The sequence below is a fragment of the Narcine bancroftii genome, chromosome 7, assembly GCF_036971445.1.
Source record: "Narcine bancroftii isolate sNarBan1 chromosome 7, sNarBan1.hap1, whole genome shotgun sequence".
Classification (NCBI taxonomy): Eukaryota; Metazoa; Chordata; class Chondrichthyes; order Torpediniformes; family Narcinidae; genus Narcine; species Narcine bancroftii.
Genome location: NC_091475.1, coordinates 33495418 through 33515729, shown reverse-complemented (window position 1 = coordinate 33515729; position 20312 = coordinate 33495418). Strand labels below are relative to the sequence as shown.

General features: G+C 38.8%; 2 protein-coding genes, 1 long non-coding RNA gene and 1 other non-coding gene across 18 annotated transcripts in view; 2 read left to right on the top strand and 2 right to left on the bottom strand.

Annotated features, from left to right (window-relative positions):
• Positions 1-12449, top strand: part of LOC138738716 (BCLAF1 and THRAP3 family member 3-like) — a 46759-nt gene extending 34310 nt beyond the window's left edge. For 2 of the 7 annotated variants that reach the window (XM_069889472.1, XM_069889474.1), the window contains exons 8-12: positions 3488-3600; positions 4817-4940; positions 7760-7918; positions 9354-9373; positions 10163-12449. In XM_069889472.1, coding sequence (XP_069745573.1) covers positions 3488-3600; positions 4817-4940; positions 7760-7918; positions 9354-9373; positions 10163-10223 — 477 coding nt within the window. In that variant the 3' untranslated portion in view covers positions 10224-12449. Of the gene's footprint in view, positions 1-53; positions 134-3487; positions 3601-4816; positions 4941-7759; positions 7919-9353; positions 9440-10162 lie in introns of those variants that run through there. The other 5 variants (XR_011341704.1, XM_069889476.1, XM_069889475.1 and 2 more) reach the window with 5 other exon arrangements.
• A 1124-nt stretch (positions 12450-13573) lies between these two features.
• Positions 13574-15346, bottom strand: LOC138738718 (uncharacterized). Its single transcript, XR_011341705.1, has 2 exons — positions 15255-15346; positions 13574-13896 (listed from the first exon to the last, which is right to left on the bottom strand). It is a non-coding gene; the product is annotated as an uncharacterized lncRNA (long non-coding RNA).
• trnav-uac (transfer RNA valine (anticodon UAC)) lies at positions 15044-15116 on the bottom strand. Its single transcript has one exon. It is a non-coding gene; the product is annotated as a tRNA-Val (tRNA).
• A 112-nt stretch (positions 15347-15458) lies between the features above and the next one.
• Positions 15459-20312, top strand: part of LOC138738713 (serine/threonine-protein phosphatase with EF-hands 1-like) — a 60716-nt gene continuing 55862 nt past the window's right edge. For all 9 annotated transcript variants that reach the window (XR_011341701.1, XR_011341702.1, XM_069889464.1 and 6 more), the window contains exon 1: positions 15459-15626. The gene's annotated coding sequence lies outside the window, so the exon portion shown is untranslated. The remainder of the gene's footprint in view (positions 15627-20312) is intronic.

Below are 20312 nucleotides of genomic sequence, written 5' to 3'. Positions count from 1 at the left end.
GCACTTGTACCATGCTTAAGCCTGATTAGTCAAAAGTTATTCTTTGATACCAGCAGCAAAGCACAACTGGGGATGTCTTGAAAACTTTGCAGTAAAATAAATGGAAAAGTACATCAAAGCCAATAACAGTAAGGTAGGAATAAGTTAGAATGAGGCAAACAAATGGATTTTCCAACTGAAGGGACCTATAAACTATTGCCAATTTAATTCTTTGCACCTTGGCATAATGATAGATGTTGCTTTCCCCTGCTGTCATTAAGAAAACCCTTACCTGCAAATTAGCTGTTATCCCACCTACCCACCTCCACCCCCCCTGACACAACATGGATAGAGTTCCCTTGGTCGTCACTTTTCACCCCACTAGTCTCCACATCCATTACATCATTTTTCAATTATTCCATAACCAGCCAAATCTTCCCTTCCACATCCCTGTAAGATTTTCACGGGATCATTCTCTGTCTCCCTGGTCTGCTGTGCCTTCTCCACTTTCCATTCCCTTGAGCACTTCCTGCTGCAATCACGGAAGGTGTGATGCTTGTCTCTATATCTACTCTCACCTCCATCCAGGACCATAAATAGAGCTTCCAGGCGAGGCAGAGTTTTGCATGTACCTCATTCAACCTAATCCACTGGTGAGCCCAAACGTAGGTTGGGCAACTTTGCTGAGCAATTTTATTTTGTCCTTGGATGCAACCTGGAACTGGTTGCCAACCACTTTAATTCCCCTCACCATCAAGGCACTTTTGAGCTTATCCTCACCCATTGCCAGGGTGAGGCCAAGCGTGGACTTGAACAACATGTTTGCCTTGGGTAGCCTAAAAACCCACTGGCATGAACATAGAATTTTCTAGTTTTAGGTACCCTACCAACCCTCATTTCAATTCTGTTCCACCGTTTTCCTGTCCCTTGCTTGCTTCTGTTCTCACTTTCCTCAAATTTTCTAATTGGAGTCCTAGATCTTGGAACTGGACTTCCAGTCCAACTTGTTTTTGCTGATCAGGATGGCATTATGGGCCAGTCCCATTTTCCTGCATTTGGATCATATTCTTATGAGTCCTTCTTTCTAAATATATCTTTTGAACATCTTAATTGTACTCAGTTTTATAGATTCCTCCGGCAGCTTGTTCCTGATGTAGACTACCCTCTGAGTGGATAAAGTTGCCCCATGGGTCCTTCTTTAATGTCTCACGTTTAAACCTATGACCTTTTAGTTTGTGAATTGTATACACTGGGAAATAGATTGTGAGCATTTACTTTATAATGTCCTGCATGATTTTGTATAACTCTCAAATCCAAGTATAGTTTCACCAACACCTTGTACAGCTGAATGAGAGGTTCCTTGTTTTGTACTCAGTATTCTTCCCAATGACGGCAAACGTGCCAGATGCTGTCTACACTACCTTGTCTACCTGAGTCACCACTTTCAGGGACTTCTATTTTTGCATTCCGAGATCTCTCCTGTTGCACTCTGCGGGGCTCTTGTAAGGAAACTAGTTCTTTGCTACAGATCTCTCCATGAACTGTTTTGGTCCCAGGGCCTGTGCTACATTCTTTCCTTTCACTTCTTGTTTTGCATCTTATCTAGTTGTAATCTTAAGGGCCAATTGTGGTAAACAATTGGATGCCCCTGCATTTTTTACCGGAATTGAAACTATTAGGTAAACTGAATAAACTATAGCAATTGAATCCCTTTTCCAAAATAAGTACAGGTCGAGGACCCCTTATCTGAAATACATGGGTCCTGAAGTGTTTCAGATTTTGGATTTTTTTGGATTTTGGAATAAATGCTTAGGATAACTAAGCAGCGGAGTAGCATCAGCAGAATTACCTGTATCAGCTGTTAAACAAAAACAAACAACATTACTGTGATTTGATCAAAAGATTACAGCGCACTTTTTTTCAACGCAATAATGTTGCTGGTCATGTTACACTCAAACATGGCATTTAAGGTGAAGATGAATTTCAAATGAAAATAATGTTTGTACTTTCCAAAAAAAACTTGATCTCTGCTGTTATGAGCCCAGAGGACCCCAAAACCCAGCAGCAACAGAAATTCACCAAGACAAATGGTTACTTAAACAAAAATTGCTTTTAATTATCTTTAAACATGAAAATAGGATCACACTTTAACTTATCACTATTAATTTAACTAACCTAACTTAGCCCCCTTCTAATTCTAAGCACGTGTATGTAAGTTTAGAAAAGTTCTTTGATTCAAGGTCCAATCTCACTTTGCATTCCTCCAAGTTCACAGGTTGCAGGCAATTCTTATACTGTGCACAGAATTTAACATTTATAAAGTTCACCAGCCTTTGGTGCTTGAAAGGTAAATGGTTACTGCTCCGGAAGGTTCTTGACGGTTTTCGGAGAGATTTGTTGTTCCTGGACACAAACTGATCCCTTTTAATCAGCCATGTCGGTGTCTTGCTGAAGAAACTTGCCCCATCAGGGTTTTCCAGATGATGACCTCTTTCTTTCAGGTCATCACAGAGTTCCTTTTTGTTTCTCTTATTTCAAGTGAAACATTAGGCAGCCAGTTCTATCCTCTTGCATGAACCACAAGGGGTTTGACCAGGCTGAACTAAGCACTCACTTCCAAATGCAGTTTTTCTACAAGCTTTCCAGCTTACCCTGTTCCAGTCCCAGCTGATGCTGCTGACTGTAGCACAGCAGAACTGATCGATCTCTCTCTCTCTCTCTCTCTCTCTCTCTCTCTCTCTCTCTCTCTCTCTCTCTCTCTCTCTCTCTCTTCCCCTAGGTAACGCTTGTTTGACTCTCTCTGCTTGCAAAACCACATGATAACCGTCTTAGTACAGCAAGCTGCACTCCCAAACAACCTGCAACTCCGAACTACTCCTCCGATCTTTTTCATCTGTTGCTTTTCAAAACAACAATCCATTAGTGAAGTCTCTTGGGCATTCCCCAAAATTTTTGCAAAGGGCCCCAGGAGCTGCCCTGTCTGGCTTGAGCAGAGCTCCAGTATTTTAAATGAGATCTGTTTTGAAGTGTTTGTATGTGACCTACACTAAAAAAACCTGTCCCAATTTATCTCCGAAAAACATATCTATATTAAATACAAACACAATATAATCTGTCACACTGCTTACAAAAGAAAATAAATGCAGCACCAAATACTAGAAATTCTGTTGGATGGCTTTTTTCAATGTTTCCTCCAGTGTCATCACAGTGACCAATGCACGTAGGTCTGGTCGTGAGTTCTGACGATGGTTGTTAACAAACTGGCGCCAATAGAGCGTCAGAGCCACACATGGGCAAGTGAGGCCAGGAGTGGAATTTTTACTACTTGTCTCATGTTGGCGCTTAAAAAGTTTCAGATTTAGAAGCATTTCAGATTTTTAGGAAAGGGGTACTCGACCTGTATTAATTGGGGTAGAATTGGAAGGCCTGTAAAATGTTTCTATGATAACTATCGAAGTTTGCTTTATAAGGCTAGTTATATTTTACTTGTTTGCTTCTTAATATTCAGACAAGCACATGGGTTGCAGTAAATCCAGATGATCTTCGCCATGACATAGAGAGGAGGAGGAAGGAAAGATTGCGGGACAAATATGAGGAGCCATATCAAACTGTAGAGCACAGGTGACTTGAAATAATTGTTTCCATAGTTTCAAATTCCTCCTATTCTTAGGTTTATCATTGTCTGTCAATTCAAACTCAAGTATGATCATTTACTCTGGTCAGACTTTGCCTTGTAAGTAGAAGTCTTCTGTCAGAAGTGATTAGCAGATATGTCTGCTGATCATGATGTCAAATAAAATTTCTGCTAATTTCACTTGACTGTTCTTTGATCCTGAGATGCACGTCCATTTATAACATTTTGGTTTCTGGGCCTCTATAATGAGTTGAGATTCCCTGAGTACTGACAATAACCACACCAGCAGTGCGAATATAAGACTGCTTTAATAAACTAATATGTACACTAAGAGGTTTTGTCTCTCTGCAAGACGAACCTGGAAGGCTAGACTGTAGCTCTGGACTGCTTTATATACAAGGTCACCGGGATGACCCCTGGTGACCTAGTGGTGTAATTACATATCACCACTCCCTGTACTTGAACCAATGCTAACACTACCAGAGTGGGAGGGCTTTGAGCATTTGTCTTATTAAATATAGTCATGACATTTTATTGTAGATTTACTGGAACTGATATGTAGTGTTTTCTTCTGAAATATGTCAACTACTTTTAATAATGCAACAAATTCTGAATTCAGTCATTTATTAACTTTCTCATTAAACAACCCCTCCCACCTATAACCTAAATTAACGTGATGTAAAACCTGTATAATCTTATGCAACTAATCATGTGTTCCAAGGGTTTAATATTCTGCTATCTAAAAGTGCTGATTTCTGCTCTCCCTTCCCCTTGTTCCAGCCCAGGTTCCACCATCCCATGAAAACCTGCTAGGTTGTTAATAGAAAATATATTGTTTTGCTGTGTAACATTAAAAATGTGTTGGCTTGTTAATAGAATTATATCAAGTAGTCTGGAAAATCTGCTGGCCTAGCACTGCCATTCCATATTGCAGTTGCATGTTTGTGGAGAGTATAGTTACTCTGTTGATCTTTTTCCGGAAACAATAAATGTGACCAACTACAAAAGTCCCAGTCAAAAAATGACTGATGTTCAAAACCAGACTAATTTATTCAGACAAGCCTCAGACCCTTGCTAATGAGGTGTTCAATAGGTAACTTAAACTGGACTATTAATATACTTTGTTTATTTTCATTTTGTGTAGCTATTTCTTTGATTATGAATTTCAGTTGCCCAAGATTGAATGCTTTTTTTAAAAAATAGATCTGAGCGGCATGAGAAGTCTCATTCATCCAACCAAATGAAAAAGTCAAGAAATCCACACTTTAAAGAACCAAGATCAAGGCTTGTAGAGCACAGAGTGAGAATACCAAGAAAGCCTACCACGGTCAGTAAATTTTCCTTAGTGGATTAATCATTTTGAAGTTTGTGTTGTAGATGATAAATGATGGGGCATGTTGCTGGATATTTAAAAGTAATTTGTTATTTTAGCCTTTGTGATGTGTTTCTAGAAATTGTGTTCATTTAACATATTTGCATCCTATTAGAGGGGTTAAACCTAAATTAAAATTGAATATTAAGTGAAGTTTGTCCAAATTGCTTTAGCAATAGCTAGAAAATGTATTACTATAACTTCGAAGTGTGATAGATTTGGGAATGGAGAGGTGGCATGTGGAAGATTGGAGTTGTACACCACTTGAGAAAATGACTTAACTTGAGACAAATATCATATTTTGCAAAATATGGAGCCCATATTTACAAACTGTGGGTATGAATATTTGAATTAATCTCAGACATTCTCTTTCTCCTAAAGATCTGTATATTAGAAGACGTAGTAAGGAGCGTAGAAGGGTTAAAGCCTTGTGTTTTTGATTCTTAGTTAGTTTTGTTCCTGTCTCTTTGAGAGAACTATTGTTTGTAGTGTTACCATAGTGACTGATGTAATATGTCGTAATATTCGCCCAGGCTAATGGCTTGCCTCTCATTTTCTACAAAATGTGAAGGAAGCATGAGCACAAGAAATTTTTCTGTGAATTTTGTCTCTAAGTACTTTGTGTATCTCTTTAAAGTTTTTATATCTCTTTAAGATTTTGTATCTTTATATGCAATTTATATCTCTGTACATCTTTCTATCATTATACAGTAAATGCTGAGTTATTGTTATGAAAGTCTTGTTGCGAAGCTATGCAAAATTTTAATCTGTTTAATCAATAAATTAAAACTAAAGTAACAGCCACAGAGTTTGATTTGTTGGGTTAAGGAGATCGAAATTTGGGATATCGCAGTTCATGCTTTGGAAGATGATACTCTGAAATTAGGACATGTTAGAATAAGGAAAGTGTTGTCTCTAGAGCGCTCCTATTAAAGATATCTTGCCCCATTCTTGTTTTGTAGAGGATTGGAGGGGGAAGGATGGGAGGTTTATGGGAGGGGTTCTTTCTCTTCTAATCTTTTTCGTATGTATTTATAATGGACTTGTATTTCTGTAAAATGTGAATTTTTGTTTTTAAATTTATAAATAAAATTTATTAAAAAAAAACATTTGCATCCAATTGTGTGCCCAAGACCTTGCAGGGATGAAGATAAAATATTTTAAGAACTTTTGCTGTAGAATGCGAGGATAACATAAAGCTACAGCATGATATTGACCAGCTGGTCTGTTAAGCAGAGCAATTTCAGAATTAAATTTGACTTGTTTAACTCTACATAACTGCAGAATTAAATAAGAACTGCATTCAGGAGCTCCAACTTGCAATGGGGTTACGTTCTGGCAAACCCATCGAAAGTCAAAAAAATTGTACATTGAAAAAAAAACCCGCACCTGTCATTTTTATAATTAAATTTTGAATTCCTTTATTCCACACTGGAAAAAAAGTAATGTACACAGCTGAAAGTATATTGGGCATGAAGAATGTTTGAAGCATTGAGACTGCAAGCGTGGTTGAGTCACCATGGCGAGAGAGTATGCTGTATGGTACTCTCGCGATGGCCAGCATCACGAGAGAGTAGCGTACCACATATCACAAGCACGGGAACATTTCTGATTCAAAATTGAAAGTACGGATTTGAACCATCGTAATTTTGAAAAATCTTAAGTTGGACCATCATGTAGGCTGTATGCTGTTGTATAGAACAATCCAAAATGTAAAATTTTCACCTAAATGTTTGGGTGAAAATCAATATACAGAGTATAATATTCTTACCTTGACAACAAAGTCGCAACACTGCCACCATCTTCCTTCTGGCTCCGAAGCAATCTCACCCATACCTATGTAGTTATTTGCAAAGTCTCATCACTCCTTTGTGGGTCCATCTGCTCGATGCAAAGGTTACGGAGGTTAAAGGTTACGGAGAGAAGACGGGGACGGGGTACTGAACTTTAAGATCAGCCATGATCTCGTTGAATGGCGGAGCAGGCTCGAAGGGTCGAATGACCTACTCCTGCTCCTATCTTCTATGTTTCTATGACTGCTGTCTGCTCTGTACAGGCTTTAAACGGCATGATACAGGAGCTGACAGTGGTTTATTTTAAAATATCCAAATAAAATTTAAACCTGTAAATGATCGTTTGTTATTAAAATATTGTGATTTGCTTTTTACAATATCCACTGGTCAGTAGTAAGTGCCAGATTTTGGGGGGGATGGTCATTTTATTCAAAGGTTATCTCAATCCCAACATTTTAGTTAAAAAAAAAATTCCAGGGTTGTCCTATACAGCAGCATATGCTTTACTATGAAGTGATTATGTATTTTGGAAGGTTAGATGAAGGTAGAACAATCACAATAAACAGGAGAGCCTTTAAGAGAGTTTAGAGATTTGAAAGTGGCAGCACAGATGGGGAAGGTGGTGAAGATGGATGTGATCTTGAAACTTTATAAAACATTGGTTAAGCTAAAGTTGAAGCATTATGTGTGGTTCTTGTTTCCACCTGGGTGTATTTACACATTAGAGAAAGTGCAGTGGAAAGTCATCTAGATCTTAGATTGAGGCATTTTGTTACAAAGTGAGATTGGATAGATTGTTTATTTTTTTTCTGGAGTGGAGAGAGAGATGCTGAGGGTGACCTGATGGAGGTGTACTTGCATTAACTTGTTTAGGAATACTCAGGATGAGACTTGGTCTTATAGTGATTTCATTATTTAAATTATCTGCATGTTTGTCATTTTGATATTTTTTTTAGCCAACTATGTCATTGATTTATTTAGAATTTTTCAAAAGAATATGCATCATCTGGACGAAGGAAGAGTTTCAGCATTGAGTCAAAATATCGACGTCTGTATGGTGTTGGTTTTGGACGAACTAATCCAAGGATGTTCACCAAACACTTCAGGGAAGGGATTGTGAGGAAAAGGAGAGATGAAAGAGTAAGGATTTATTTCGTTTTTGATTTAATAAAAAAAAAACCATGGTAAAATATTATTGCATTGACATTTCAAGCTACTGATGCTAATGTGTGCTGCATACATTCCCTTTTTAGTTTACTAATTTTTCTTTGCATTCTGTTTCCAAAAATACAAACTTGAACTAGTAATTTGTCTTAACTAATTTGACTTTTTAAAAAAATATCCACAAGATTCAAATGAAGCCTGGAGAGTACCTTTTTAATACTTAGCAAAGGAAGGAGATAGTTCGGAACAAAACATTTCAGAAAAAATAATTTTTATAGAGTGCTTTAGAGTTTCTTTTGAGCATGTTTAATATACAATTGCAAATGTTGAAAACAAGATTTACAAATATTTCTCCTTGACACTTCCAGGCTTCTGCTCATTGTCCCATTACTTTGTGTTTGCTGACTGACTTGTCTATATTGCTCTCCTTTTTGTTTGTATAATTACAGCCAATGATTTGTGACCATCGCAGCCATATCGGTGATGCTTAATTGGAATATGAATTTTTTTGTGTTAAATGGATGTGGACATGGCTAGCATTATTGGCTTTTGCTGTCTGTCCCTAATTAACCCTGAACTGGATACAGGTACACAATCCTTTATCTGGACATCTAAAATCTGAAAAGCTCCCAAAACCAGCATTTTTTTCCTGGAACAGCGGAGGGAGGGAGAGAGAGAGAGAGATGGCAGTGTGACTTGGGTGGGTGGAGAGAGATACGGCAGTGTGACTCAGGCGGGGGGTGGGGGAAGAGAGAGACGGCAGTGTGACTTGGGTGGGTGGAGAGAGATACAGCAGTGTGACTCAGGCAGGGGGTGGGGGGAAGAGAGAGACGGCAGTGTGACTTGGGTGGGTGGAGAGAGATAAGGCAGTGTGACTCAGGCGGGGGGTGGGGGGAAGAGAGAGACGGCAGTGTGACTTGGGTTGGCGAGGGGGAGAGAGACGCCAGCACAACTGAAAGAGGGATGGATACGGCAGCACAATTCGGATGGGCTTAAATCTGGGGTAGCTGGCTTTTGTTCTGAAATCCGGAAAAATTCAGAATACACTGACCCCCCCCCCCCCGGCAAAGGGTTCCGGATAAAGGATTGTGTACTTGTAGTTATATTCAATCTGTTGGAGGAACTCAGTGAGTCAAGTAGCATCAATGGGAGAAAAAGAATTGTCAATGTTTTGGAAAGGAGCTCTTCATCAGGATTTATTTTCTCTCTCTCTCTGATGCTATTCAACGTGTCGAGTTTCTCCAACAGCTTGTGTTGCTTCAAATTTCAGCATCTGCAGTCTCTCGTGTGAATGGTTACGTTGATGGGTATGGAGTACATGTGTAGACTGGATGTGGATGGCAGTTTTCTTTCTATCTGGTGTTTTATAGATCCCATTTCTGATACCGATTTTTACTTTTGGATATTACAGGTATTCCCCGCTTTACGAAGGTAGAGCATTCCTGAGAAAACGTTCGTAAAGCGAAGATCCATTGACTACTATTGGAAGCAATTTTCGTAAAGCGAAAATCCATTATAAACCCATTATAATTTCTTTGTAATAGCCAACACAGGTTTCTTCATACAAGCGAATTTTCGTAATTCAAATATTCGTAAAGCGGGATTTACCTGTATTACATTTTGAAATGCAATCAGTGGTACAATCTGTCCAAACTCTGGTTATGTCTAAGAAGAACAGTTTGAACAACTTCACATGTGAATTGTTTCTATTTTAAGACAATTGTTAAAAATGAGAATGGTAATTTGCAGTATATCAGAGCATCTCATATTTTAAGTGTTTTTCTTCCTTTGTGTAGTGTTGACTATTTTTACTTGAAGCTTGGAAATCTAGGCTTTAAACACTAGTTTTAAATGATGCTGTTAGATGTAAAATTCAGTTAAAATTTAGTTTTGGTTTGAAATTTTCAACTAAGTGATTATCAAGATTACCTTCATTTAGCCCTGGATTTCTAATTATTTGATCTGTTCCTTAAAGCATGCAAGTTACTTGTGTACAAATTCAGAATAACATGTCTTCACACATGCATCCATATATTTCCAAGCATAAATGCTGTGAAACAATGCAACTTTGCCAAGCTCAAGTTCTAGATGTACGATTCAGACAATAGAAATATGTAGTAGGAAAGATGACTTTTCTTTCCCATACCCCTCTCCAAAAGTCATCAAGAAATTTAGGTACTTTTGATTCTAACTCTTGATTTTTATTTCCTTTTTAATTAGGAATTACCCAGCAGTACCACAGACAAGTAATTGCTCAGAGAGTGGAAGAGTTCAGATCTAACTGTTTATGAAGAAAATTCCCCAGAGGACAACTTTAGTTGAAATGAATCTGTTTGTTAAAGACTGCTGTGAATCCTTTCATTTATTCACCTTATTCCACTGTAGTTAGTGATTAAAAACACTTTTTAAAGTACCTTGAATAATTTGGACATTAGTGAAAATAGTTTTAACAGTCTGAGTAGTTAATTTAGGAGCATTGTTCTCCAAATGCTTTTTTTTCCTCTGCTGCAGTTTTAGTCATGATCTTGCATGATTAAATTACTGTGTACTGCACATTTGAAAACATAAAATATAGTGGTTAAATACCAGTTTGTTTAAATGTTATCACTGAAATACCAAGGGCTAAGGATAGTTACATTATGCTTGCAACATGAAAATTGATCAACAATTGATTGAAATAGGTGGAGGGAGTAATGTTTGAAAATTAAATGTGGATCTCTATAATTTCCCCTTAGCTACAGAAAATGCTTGGTGTTTATTGATGTAGTTGAATAAAAATGCTTTTGCTTGTATTCAAACTTTAAAGTTAGTTTTGCTCCCATAGTTGTGCTTTTTATGTGATCATGCAGTTTTGCATGTCCAAATAAACTGTTAATATTTTGGTAAAATAGATACAGTTGCTTGTTCTCTTATTCAAATGTGAATGGTTCTCCACTGTACAATTGTTTAGGATTAACACAGAATTTGGTTGATAATTTGGATGAGACGGGGGGGGGGGGGGGGGGGGGTGGAGGGTGTTACCAAAACAGGATAGAAATGAAAGATTACAAATCTAGAGAAGACATGGAACATATTATGAAAGAGCAAAGCAAGAATAGGGAGAAATAAGATTTTTTTGCGCTTTGATCTTTCACTTGTAACTCTTGATTGTTTTCCCCTATGACATAAACAAGTTGTTGGGGGAAGGAGCAGTGGGATGAGAAATATTTTTTTAAACTTTGAGGTCTTTATTCTAAACTCTATTCTTATGCTCATTCACAGGTTGGTTCTGTTCTCTGATTTAAACTTTTTCATGGATGCAGTTTGCAACAAGGAAAATTCAGTAGAGAGGCAGTTGGAAGAATTTATTCACATTAAAATTATGTTTGCTCTTCAATGGACTAAAGTGTCAGTGACTAATTAAAACAAAAACGATCTTAAAATTGGCTATGTAGACAAGATTCAGCTGTTTAAAAAAAACATGGATGTTTTGATTTTTGTTTTTTTAACACTTAGATTTGTATTTCCATTTTGAACTTTTGCAGAGTCCCAACTGATTAAATTGCCTATTTTATGAATTTCATTAGGTTTTGATAGTTGGTTAATTTTGTTTGCCAAGTGATGATCAAGTAATCATTGCAGTCATCCATGGAAAGAATTATGGGGATGTTGACTTTTCATCTACAGTTAAGTGCTTAAAACCATTCATATGCCAGTATTGTCATCTTTGTATTTTTGAGTAACATCTGAAATCAATCAAAACCTTTTATAAAAGGTCTTTGCAAGCATTTCTCTTTTGAATGGAATGATTGGCTTAAATTTATTTGTAGATTGTCCAATAGTTTAAATAGTCATATAACAATGAAACTGTTTTACAAATCCTAACCACTTGTTTGGTTTCTGTATTTGTATAAACCTATTAGTGACTGATTTGGGTGTGTAAAGAAATTTCAAGCATTTGATCTTCAATAAACTATCCAAGTGGTTAATTTACTCTATCTCTATTGGAAAAGACATTTTTCCCCATATTTTGTATGGAGGTTGCTTTAAGAAATTTCAAGCATTTGATCTTCAATAAACTATCCAAGTGGTTAATTTACTCTATCTCTATTGGAAAAGACATTTTTCCCCATATTTTGTATGGAGGTTGCTTTAGGTAGCTTTTTTTGGTAGTGATAATGTGTGGTAATACTTACAAAACCAAAACACCGGAAATGCTCAGCAAGTAGGGCAGCATCTCTGGAGAGTTAAACAGTTCTCATTTTAAATCAATTTTCTTTCATCTGAAAATTGCATGATTTGTTCATAGCTTTCCAATAGTTGATTGTGATGTTTTATTATAAACTGAAAGCTGTTAATTTCACTATATGCCAAGAATTGGTTGAAATTACTCAAAATATTTTGAAACCATATTCTTTCATTTAACTGGAACATATGTTTGTCACTACTTTGTCTTATTGATTTAAAAGTATATATTGAGTGTTGTTCAAACTACAAGTTTATTGCATTAAAATTTTGTTGCTTCAAACATATATTTGCATTGTTTACTTCATGCAATTCTGGCTGCTTCACTAAAACAGCTATTAAGTTAAATTCAGTCACAAGTATATTTTAAGTTTAACATGTATGTGTATATTTATCCTGATGGTTTTTTTAAAAATATTTAGTTAAATCCTTGCTTTTATTCCATGTTCTTGGGATAAATTTTCTCCAAATAAGGTTACATCTCTTCCATTTGAAACCCTGACTGTCTCTTTTGTCTTCCTGGTGAATCTCCTCTGTTCAACAGGGAAACAGTTCAGCACATGAAATTCCTTTGCAATGTTAAATTCTTTGAAACATTTTCAATACAGGTGCTATATTAAGTATTTTTATTGCCTTACTCCTGTTTATTTTGAATCACTTAGAAATGTTGGAATTTGCTTTTCATGTCAAACACAGTTGCAGAAGAGTGATACTGAACTGTTGTCAAAATTCCTTGAAACAAATATAGGAATAATATTTGTGCTGCACTGCATTATCCGAGACCTCTCAACTTAATCTCTCCTCCACAATTCTTTTCAATTTTCTTGACTGAAAAGTTTAAACTTAATTGTAAGAATTGCAAGGGTTATGGAACAAAGATAATATAGTAAAGCTATAAGGGTTATGGAACAATAGGGCAGCACAGTTGGCATTGCGGTTAGCGCAATGCATTTGCAGCGCCAGCATTCAGGATTAGGCCAGAGTTAGTCTAAGGAGTTTGTACATTCTCCCCCTTTCTACGTGGGTTTTCTCCAGGTGCTCCAGTTTCCTCCCACAATTCAGAGTAGTGGGAGTATAGGTTATTGGAGTGTAAATTGTGCAGCATGGACCCGTGGGCCAAAATGGCCTGTTACTGTGATGTATGTCTAAACTAAATGATCTGGGAAAAGTGGGGAATTATTTCCGAGGCACTAATCTACCAGTGTTCCTTTCACTTGGGCACTGGAAGAGCCAATAGTGACACTTCAGATAAAATGTTTCAAAAACCAACACATATGCATTGTTGTCCCAGTCTGCAGTGTTCATGTTTGTCAACTGATGTACTAGTACATCCTGATCAAACCGCATTCTCTGGTCCTCAGTGCAGATGTAACATACAGGCTATATTATACACAGTACATATGAACATAAGAATATTTGTTTTAATATAAATAGTAACAGTTGTTTTAGCAGTCATGCAGCAGATCCACTGTCTGGGAAGAAGCTGTTTCTCAACCTGGTGGTTCTGGCTGTAATATTTTTTCCTGACAGGAGTAGTCTGAAGATGCTGTGTGCAGGGTGGTAGGGGTTCACCCCGATTTTGCGAGCCCTCTTTAAACATCTATACCAGTAAATCACATCGATGGGGAGGAAGACTAGTAATCCTCTTCACTGCTTTTATGGTCTTGTGGATGGACTTCCAGTCTGATTCTCTCACTGTGATGCAGCCAGCCAGGATGTTCTTGATAGAGCTGTAGAAAATCATCAGAATGGTGGCCATAAAATAAACATGGAAAAATGGAATGTTTATTTTAGAATGTGGGCATCATATGCAAGGCTTGCCTTAAGGGACCTTGGAAAGGAGCTGGTGGTATATGGAACAAATACACTGACTAAATTGGAGACAGGTTTTGCCCAAACTAAAATTTCATTAACTTTCTGACTGTAGAACATGACAGCACAGTACAGGTCCTTTGTCTGACTACTATGTGCTGACCTAAAAATATTTTTTTTTAAACTAAACCTTCTCTTAGGCACATGGATGAAAGAAAAAAGTTTTAAATGTCTCATCACCACCACCCCTGACAATATATTCCAGGTTGTCGCAACTGTTACTTTTTTTTAAAAAAAAAAAAAAGACACTCCTGATGACTTAACTTTCCTTCCTTCACTTTGAACAGAAGTCCTCTGGTGTTGGCTACTCACCACCTTGGGAAAAAGGTACTGGCTAACCTTGCCTGGAGATATTTTCCAGTCCAGGCTATATCCTGGTAAATCTCCATAGCTTCAACCTCATTGTAATGGGGTAACTGGAACTGGACATAATATTCTAACTGTAGGTTGAGTACAGTTCACACGACGGATAAGTAGAAATTCTGCTTGGCCTGTACATAAAGAATCTCAGGGTTGAATGTGTTCTCATTTGTACTCTGAAAATAAATTTGAACTTGAAATGATTTGATCAATTACACTGGAGCAAGCAAGAAATAAATAATCCAATCTGCTTACTTGTTTGCCTGTTTTTGGGGCATTTTCCCATTGCTGGATTTACATTAGGAAGTACCCCTGAGAACATTGTCCATGGGGCTAGCACCCAATGCAGCACGTTCCTCTGCCTCACCATCTCCCTCTTCAGTGGCTTTATGGAAAATGAAATCGCAAGAATAGGCCCCTTGGCCCAGCTGTTTTAGTGGTTGGAGAATGCCAACTCCATTACACACGTGAAATATCTTTAATTAGCTGTGGCTGGGCATTATCATTCCAATTTCATCCATAGCTACGGGAATTTGCCACCTGTTTTGGATTCAGTTCAGATGAGAACTTGAGCGTTAAACAATAGAAAAAAGTGGTTTCGAATAAGTTGATAGAAAAACAACTCAATCATCCAAAAGTTACACTTGGTTCCACTGGGGCTCGAACCCAGGACCTTCTGCGTGTAAAGCAGACGTGATAACCACTACACTATGGAACCATACAGAAGCAAAGAATCACCAGTGTTCCCCACATCCATGCTTCTCTGTACTATGTTCCCTGGTTTAATATTTTTTTCTCTGAACGCTTCAGGGGCACCCCTATCGGGTGAGCAGAGCCAGAGAAATCTGTCTCTTACCAGCCGGGAGGTGAGGCGAGGGGTGTCACACAGAACCATAGGGAAGGACGGCCTGTTGCTGACTGCCTGGGGTTCGGTGGCAGCGAGGGCGGTCACTCAGGGTTCGGTGGGCGGGGCGGATGCTGTCACTCAGGATGTGGTGGGTGGGGCGGAGGCCGACACAGGTTCCGGTCACAGCGAGGGCTGTCACTCAGGGCTCGGGAGGTGGGGCGGAGGCCATCAGAGAGCCTGGCAGAGGATGAGGGCTATCACTCAGAGTTCGGTCGGAAGGGTGAAGGCTGTCACCCAGGGTTCGATGAGGGGAGCGAAGGCTGTCACTCAGAGCGTGGAGGAGGGACGAAGGCTGTCACAGAGGTGGAAGGACGGCAAAAGGTGTTTTTGTGTGCAATTCACAAATGTGTTTCTTTAGTGGCTGTCACTCTGGGCCCAGTGGGGGATGGGGGGGGGGGGGGGGTGGGGGTGGGAAGAGCTGGCTTGGCTCTATTAATAGTCTGGAGGTTATTCCTTATGGGATCCTGCATTTTAGTCATTCACATACCTCCCTGGACCTCATCTGCCTTGGAGCATTGTGGACCACCACCTTGCAGAAACAGGCCATGTTGGCCTTTCGAGTCTCACTAGAACAACTCCACTAGTTCACACCTCCCGCTCTCCACCAATAACCCTCAAACCCCCTCACCTCCATGTACACATCCAACCTTCTCTTAAATAACAGAAGGAGCAACATTAATATCTGAATTATTAGCAAGGAGCATTTCACTGCATTCTGTGACAAATTATTGGATTGAGGATATTGTTTCTGCCGCACTTCACATGTTCAGTAGTCTTCCCATTCTTTATGATCATTACAGGTACACACAGATATCCAAACAATAGAAAATCCACAAGTATATGAAACATTTCATTGAATATTTTAACCAATTGAACCTTCTCACCTGCAAACTGTCTTAAATGGATCAAAATGCTCAGAGGAACATGACCCAGTCCTCAGTAGTGGAGAGAGTCAAAAACTTCAAATTCCTGGGTGTCAACATCTCTGAGGATCTGTGCTGGAGTATCCATGTGAGGTGTCTGAGGAGATTCTGTATGTCACCAAAGACTTGTAAATATCTACAGGTGTACCATGGAGAGCATTCTGGCTGGTTGGATCTGGAGGTGCTAACTCTCAGTACAAGAATAAACTTCAGAGGGTTGTGAACTCGGCCTGTAACATCACAGGCACCAGACTTCACTCCATCGAGGACACCTCCAAAAGGCAGAATCTGAAAGAAGTAGCCTCTTTCCTTAAAGACCCCCACCACCCAGGTTGTGCCCTCTTCACTCTGCTACTGTTGGGAAAAAGGTACAGGTGCCTAAAGATGAGCACTCAATGGGACAATGACAGCTTCTTCCCCTCTGCCATCAGATTTCTGAATAGTTAATGAACCATAGACACTGCCTTACTTTTCATGCACTATTATTTTTATGTTTTTAGTAATGTTATAGTAATATTGCAAGATGGTTATAAGATGGTTTGCGTCATGATGCTGCCGCGAAACAACAAATTTCATGACTTTTTCATGACAATTAATTCTGATTCTGATCAGGACTGAATTTTAAAAGCTCGCTCACCAGCTGTGCATCAAAATGATGCTCTGCAAACAAAAGTAGAGCAGAAAATCATGCATTTAAAATATGCAGGTAATTTTATTAAAATTTGCATTATTGCCATGGTAACTAATTCTCATCAACTATATAAAGTAGAATAAGCCCATGCAAATCAAACCTATGAAAGTATATAAATAGAACTGTGTCTTTCACCTTTTAATGTTTGTTGGCCTTTAATAGAGCTTTTCATTTTATTTTTTCATCTTATGAAAGGGTCAGGATGAAGACTGAAACCACTTTGATGACTTATTTGAATTATGGATGACCTGTAATTGAATTGCTTGTTTTGTTCAGTTTGATCCACAGCAATTTAAAGAGGAATTTTGTATTGACACTGGGCTTTGGTGATTTTATGAAGAATTTCTCCTAAATGCATTGTAATTGTTCCACTCCCTTCTACTCCAACAAGATTATAAGTCCTTGAATGGACCTCTCAGAATCAGAATTTATTGTTGTGAACATGCCACGCAATTCATTGTTTTGCCACAGCATCACAGTGAAAACATTTATACAAACTACTTTACAAAATAAATAAAAGTTGTACAAGAAAAAGAAATAGTCAAAGAAAGGCAGTGTTTGTGGTTTATTGTTCATTGAGGAATCTGAGGTCAGAGGGGAAGAAGGTGTCCTTATGTCGCTGAGTGCTCATCTTCAGGCTTCTGTACCTTTTTCCCAGTGGTAGCATAGTGAAGGTGGCATGGTCTTTGAGGTGGAGGTCTTTGAGGATAGAGGCTGATTTCTTAAGACACTGCCTTTTGTAGATGCCCTCGATGGAGTGAAGTCAGGTGCCCATGATACACAGGATGAGTTAACAACCCTCTTGTTCTGGGTGTTGCCACCTCTGTTTTAGACATTAGCCCTTTTTTCACTGGCATCCCAGTAATTTGGCCATTCAGTGTCCTGGTTAAAAAGCCGTTTTTGCTCTTCCCACTGGGCCACTTTTAACCAGGACACTACACACTGCCCCATTAACCACAAGTCATCCTCAGGGTTAGGAGAGTCTACCTTCAACTGAAAATGTCCCATGTGACTTGTCCTTTTCACACCGGGTTAATCGGCATGCTAGCATCATTGGATACCAGGGATGTGAGTAGAGGTTGAGGCCATCAATCCCTGCCATGACTTGACGCTGGCCTGCTGATTGATTCGCTTTCCAACTGAACCCTTAACCAGTAAATTGCTGTCAATTCCTGGGACAAGGTGCCAGTGAAAAAGTGACAAATGATACAAACAGCTAGAATTAGTAAAGATGGTACCTTGCACTGCTTAACTGTACTTCTCTTTTTAACTTTATACCCTGAGCTTTTTGTTTTTATTTTTGCACTATCTGCTGCACTATGGACAGGTTGACTGGCCTGGATAGCAAGCAAAAGAAAGTTTTTCACTGAACATCAATACTTGTAACAATAAACAACTCAATTCAGTAGCCCCATTCATACTGGCATCTTAACTCAGTAATTAACCACTAATCTACAGTTAACTTGTCAGTGAGAACCCTTGCGAACTGACACGCAGGTGTCAGAACGCCCTGAGGATGTATCATCACTGATTTATTTTGAATTGGCGTACTGGTTAGCCCAGTGTGAAAGGTACAGGGGGCACACAGGACATCACTGCTGGAGGAGAGGCGCCTATTTACTCTGGGATACCGGGTAGTGAATGTGAAAGGGTGCAGAGAACCTGTTAACATTGGTTCAGTGTGAGTGGCAAAGAAACTGTTTTGAACCAGTTCATTGAACCACTAGTTAGCCAATTTAAATGGCTAACATTGCCTTCATTTTTCAACTCTTGTGGTCCCACTTATCAATTTCCATTCAGTGGGGTTATTAATTCTAAGCAAAGTAATTGTTAAAAAATTGTTTCCCCCAATATTACTAAAAAAAATCCTTTTCTTCCTCTGATCAAAGCAGGGACCTTTCCATAGGCTATGGCTATTTTTCATGTATTAGATTAGCTTTATTTCTTGCCTCCTTGCACTGGGTTGACATTGTGGGCCTAAAGTAGGGGAATCAAACAACAGAGGTTTTAGGTGACAGAAGGGTAGATTAATGGGAACCTGAGAGTAACTTTTTTTACATAAAAGGTGGTGGGTGCATGGAACAAGCTGTCAGAGGAAAGTATTATTACAATTTTAAGAAACATTTAGATAGGATGGCTTGAGAGAGGTATGGGCCAAAAACAGGCAGGTGAGGCAAATATGAGTGAGATTAGACATTTTGATTGGCATGGGCAGGTTGGGCCAAGGGTCTGTTTTAAATGATGTAAGGCTTTAAGTCCCACTATTAAGAATTGACCACAACATCTCAGCTGACACTGTCATTAGAGGTGAAATCCATCCATTAAAGACATCTAAGTGAGGCAGTGCCTCAAGGAGGCATCCAACATCATAAAGGACCCCATCATCCTGGTCACAACCTCTTCTCATTTCTACCTTTGGGCAGATGGACAGAAACCTGAAAACCAGCACCTCTAGGTTAAAGAACAATTTATTTCCAAAAGCGGTGGTTCTCAACTTTTTACTTTCCACTCACATATCACTTTAAGTATTCCCTATGCCATTGGTGCTCTGTGATTAGTAAGGGATTACTTAAGGTGGTATGTGGGTGGAAAGAAAAAGGTTAAAAACTACTGTCCTAAAGCTTTCAGGCACTACTGGTGTTGGTGCTGTGTAATTGCTCAGCAAAAGGGGGTGTAAGGCGCTCCTTCCATCCGATAGCCTACAGGTCACTTTTGGGCAAGATGCAGTACCTGTTCAGCCTCCCAATCAGGGCCACGTGAACCCATGGATTGCTTTTTTACAACCAGATTCTATAAATTGGAATTTATGGTTGCAAAACTAAAAACGCTGGGCAGATGAATCTGCAGACCAATGGCCAAGGTTACCCGTCCAGTATGGGCACTGCAACTGAAGAAACCACCAGTATTTTCCCCTTTATAATCATGAACTCAACATCAACTATGGTCTCAGCTCAAAGATGAAGCCTTCACCAAAGGAAAACAGGGGAGGCAACAACTATAATTCAGAAGGTCAGAGATCATGATAGATGGAGAGGCATGATCGCCCACACTGAACAGCAAGGCACCTGAATGACGATGATCAGGTTTTGGAGCTGCCCCTTGTAACATTAATCGGGCACTGCTCCGAAACCATAAAAGTGCCGTCTGCATGATTGCTGTCACCTTACCGTGAATATTTATTATCTATTTTATGTATTTATTGTCTCTTAATTCAATTTGTTTACTATTATAGCTTTTCTTTCCAAAAACCTGTTCAGCTGCAGCAAGTAAGAATCTTGGTGCATTTTATGCATTATATATATGACACTAAATTTATTATTTAATGATTCCTTATCACAATTGATTTAAATCTGATCAGGTCTGAGGGATGAAAGGAACAATTGCCAATACTCT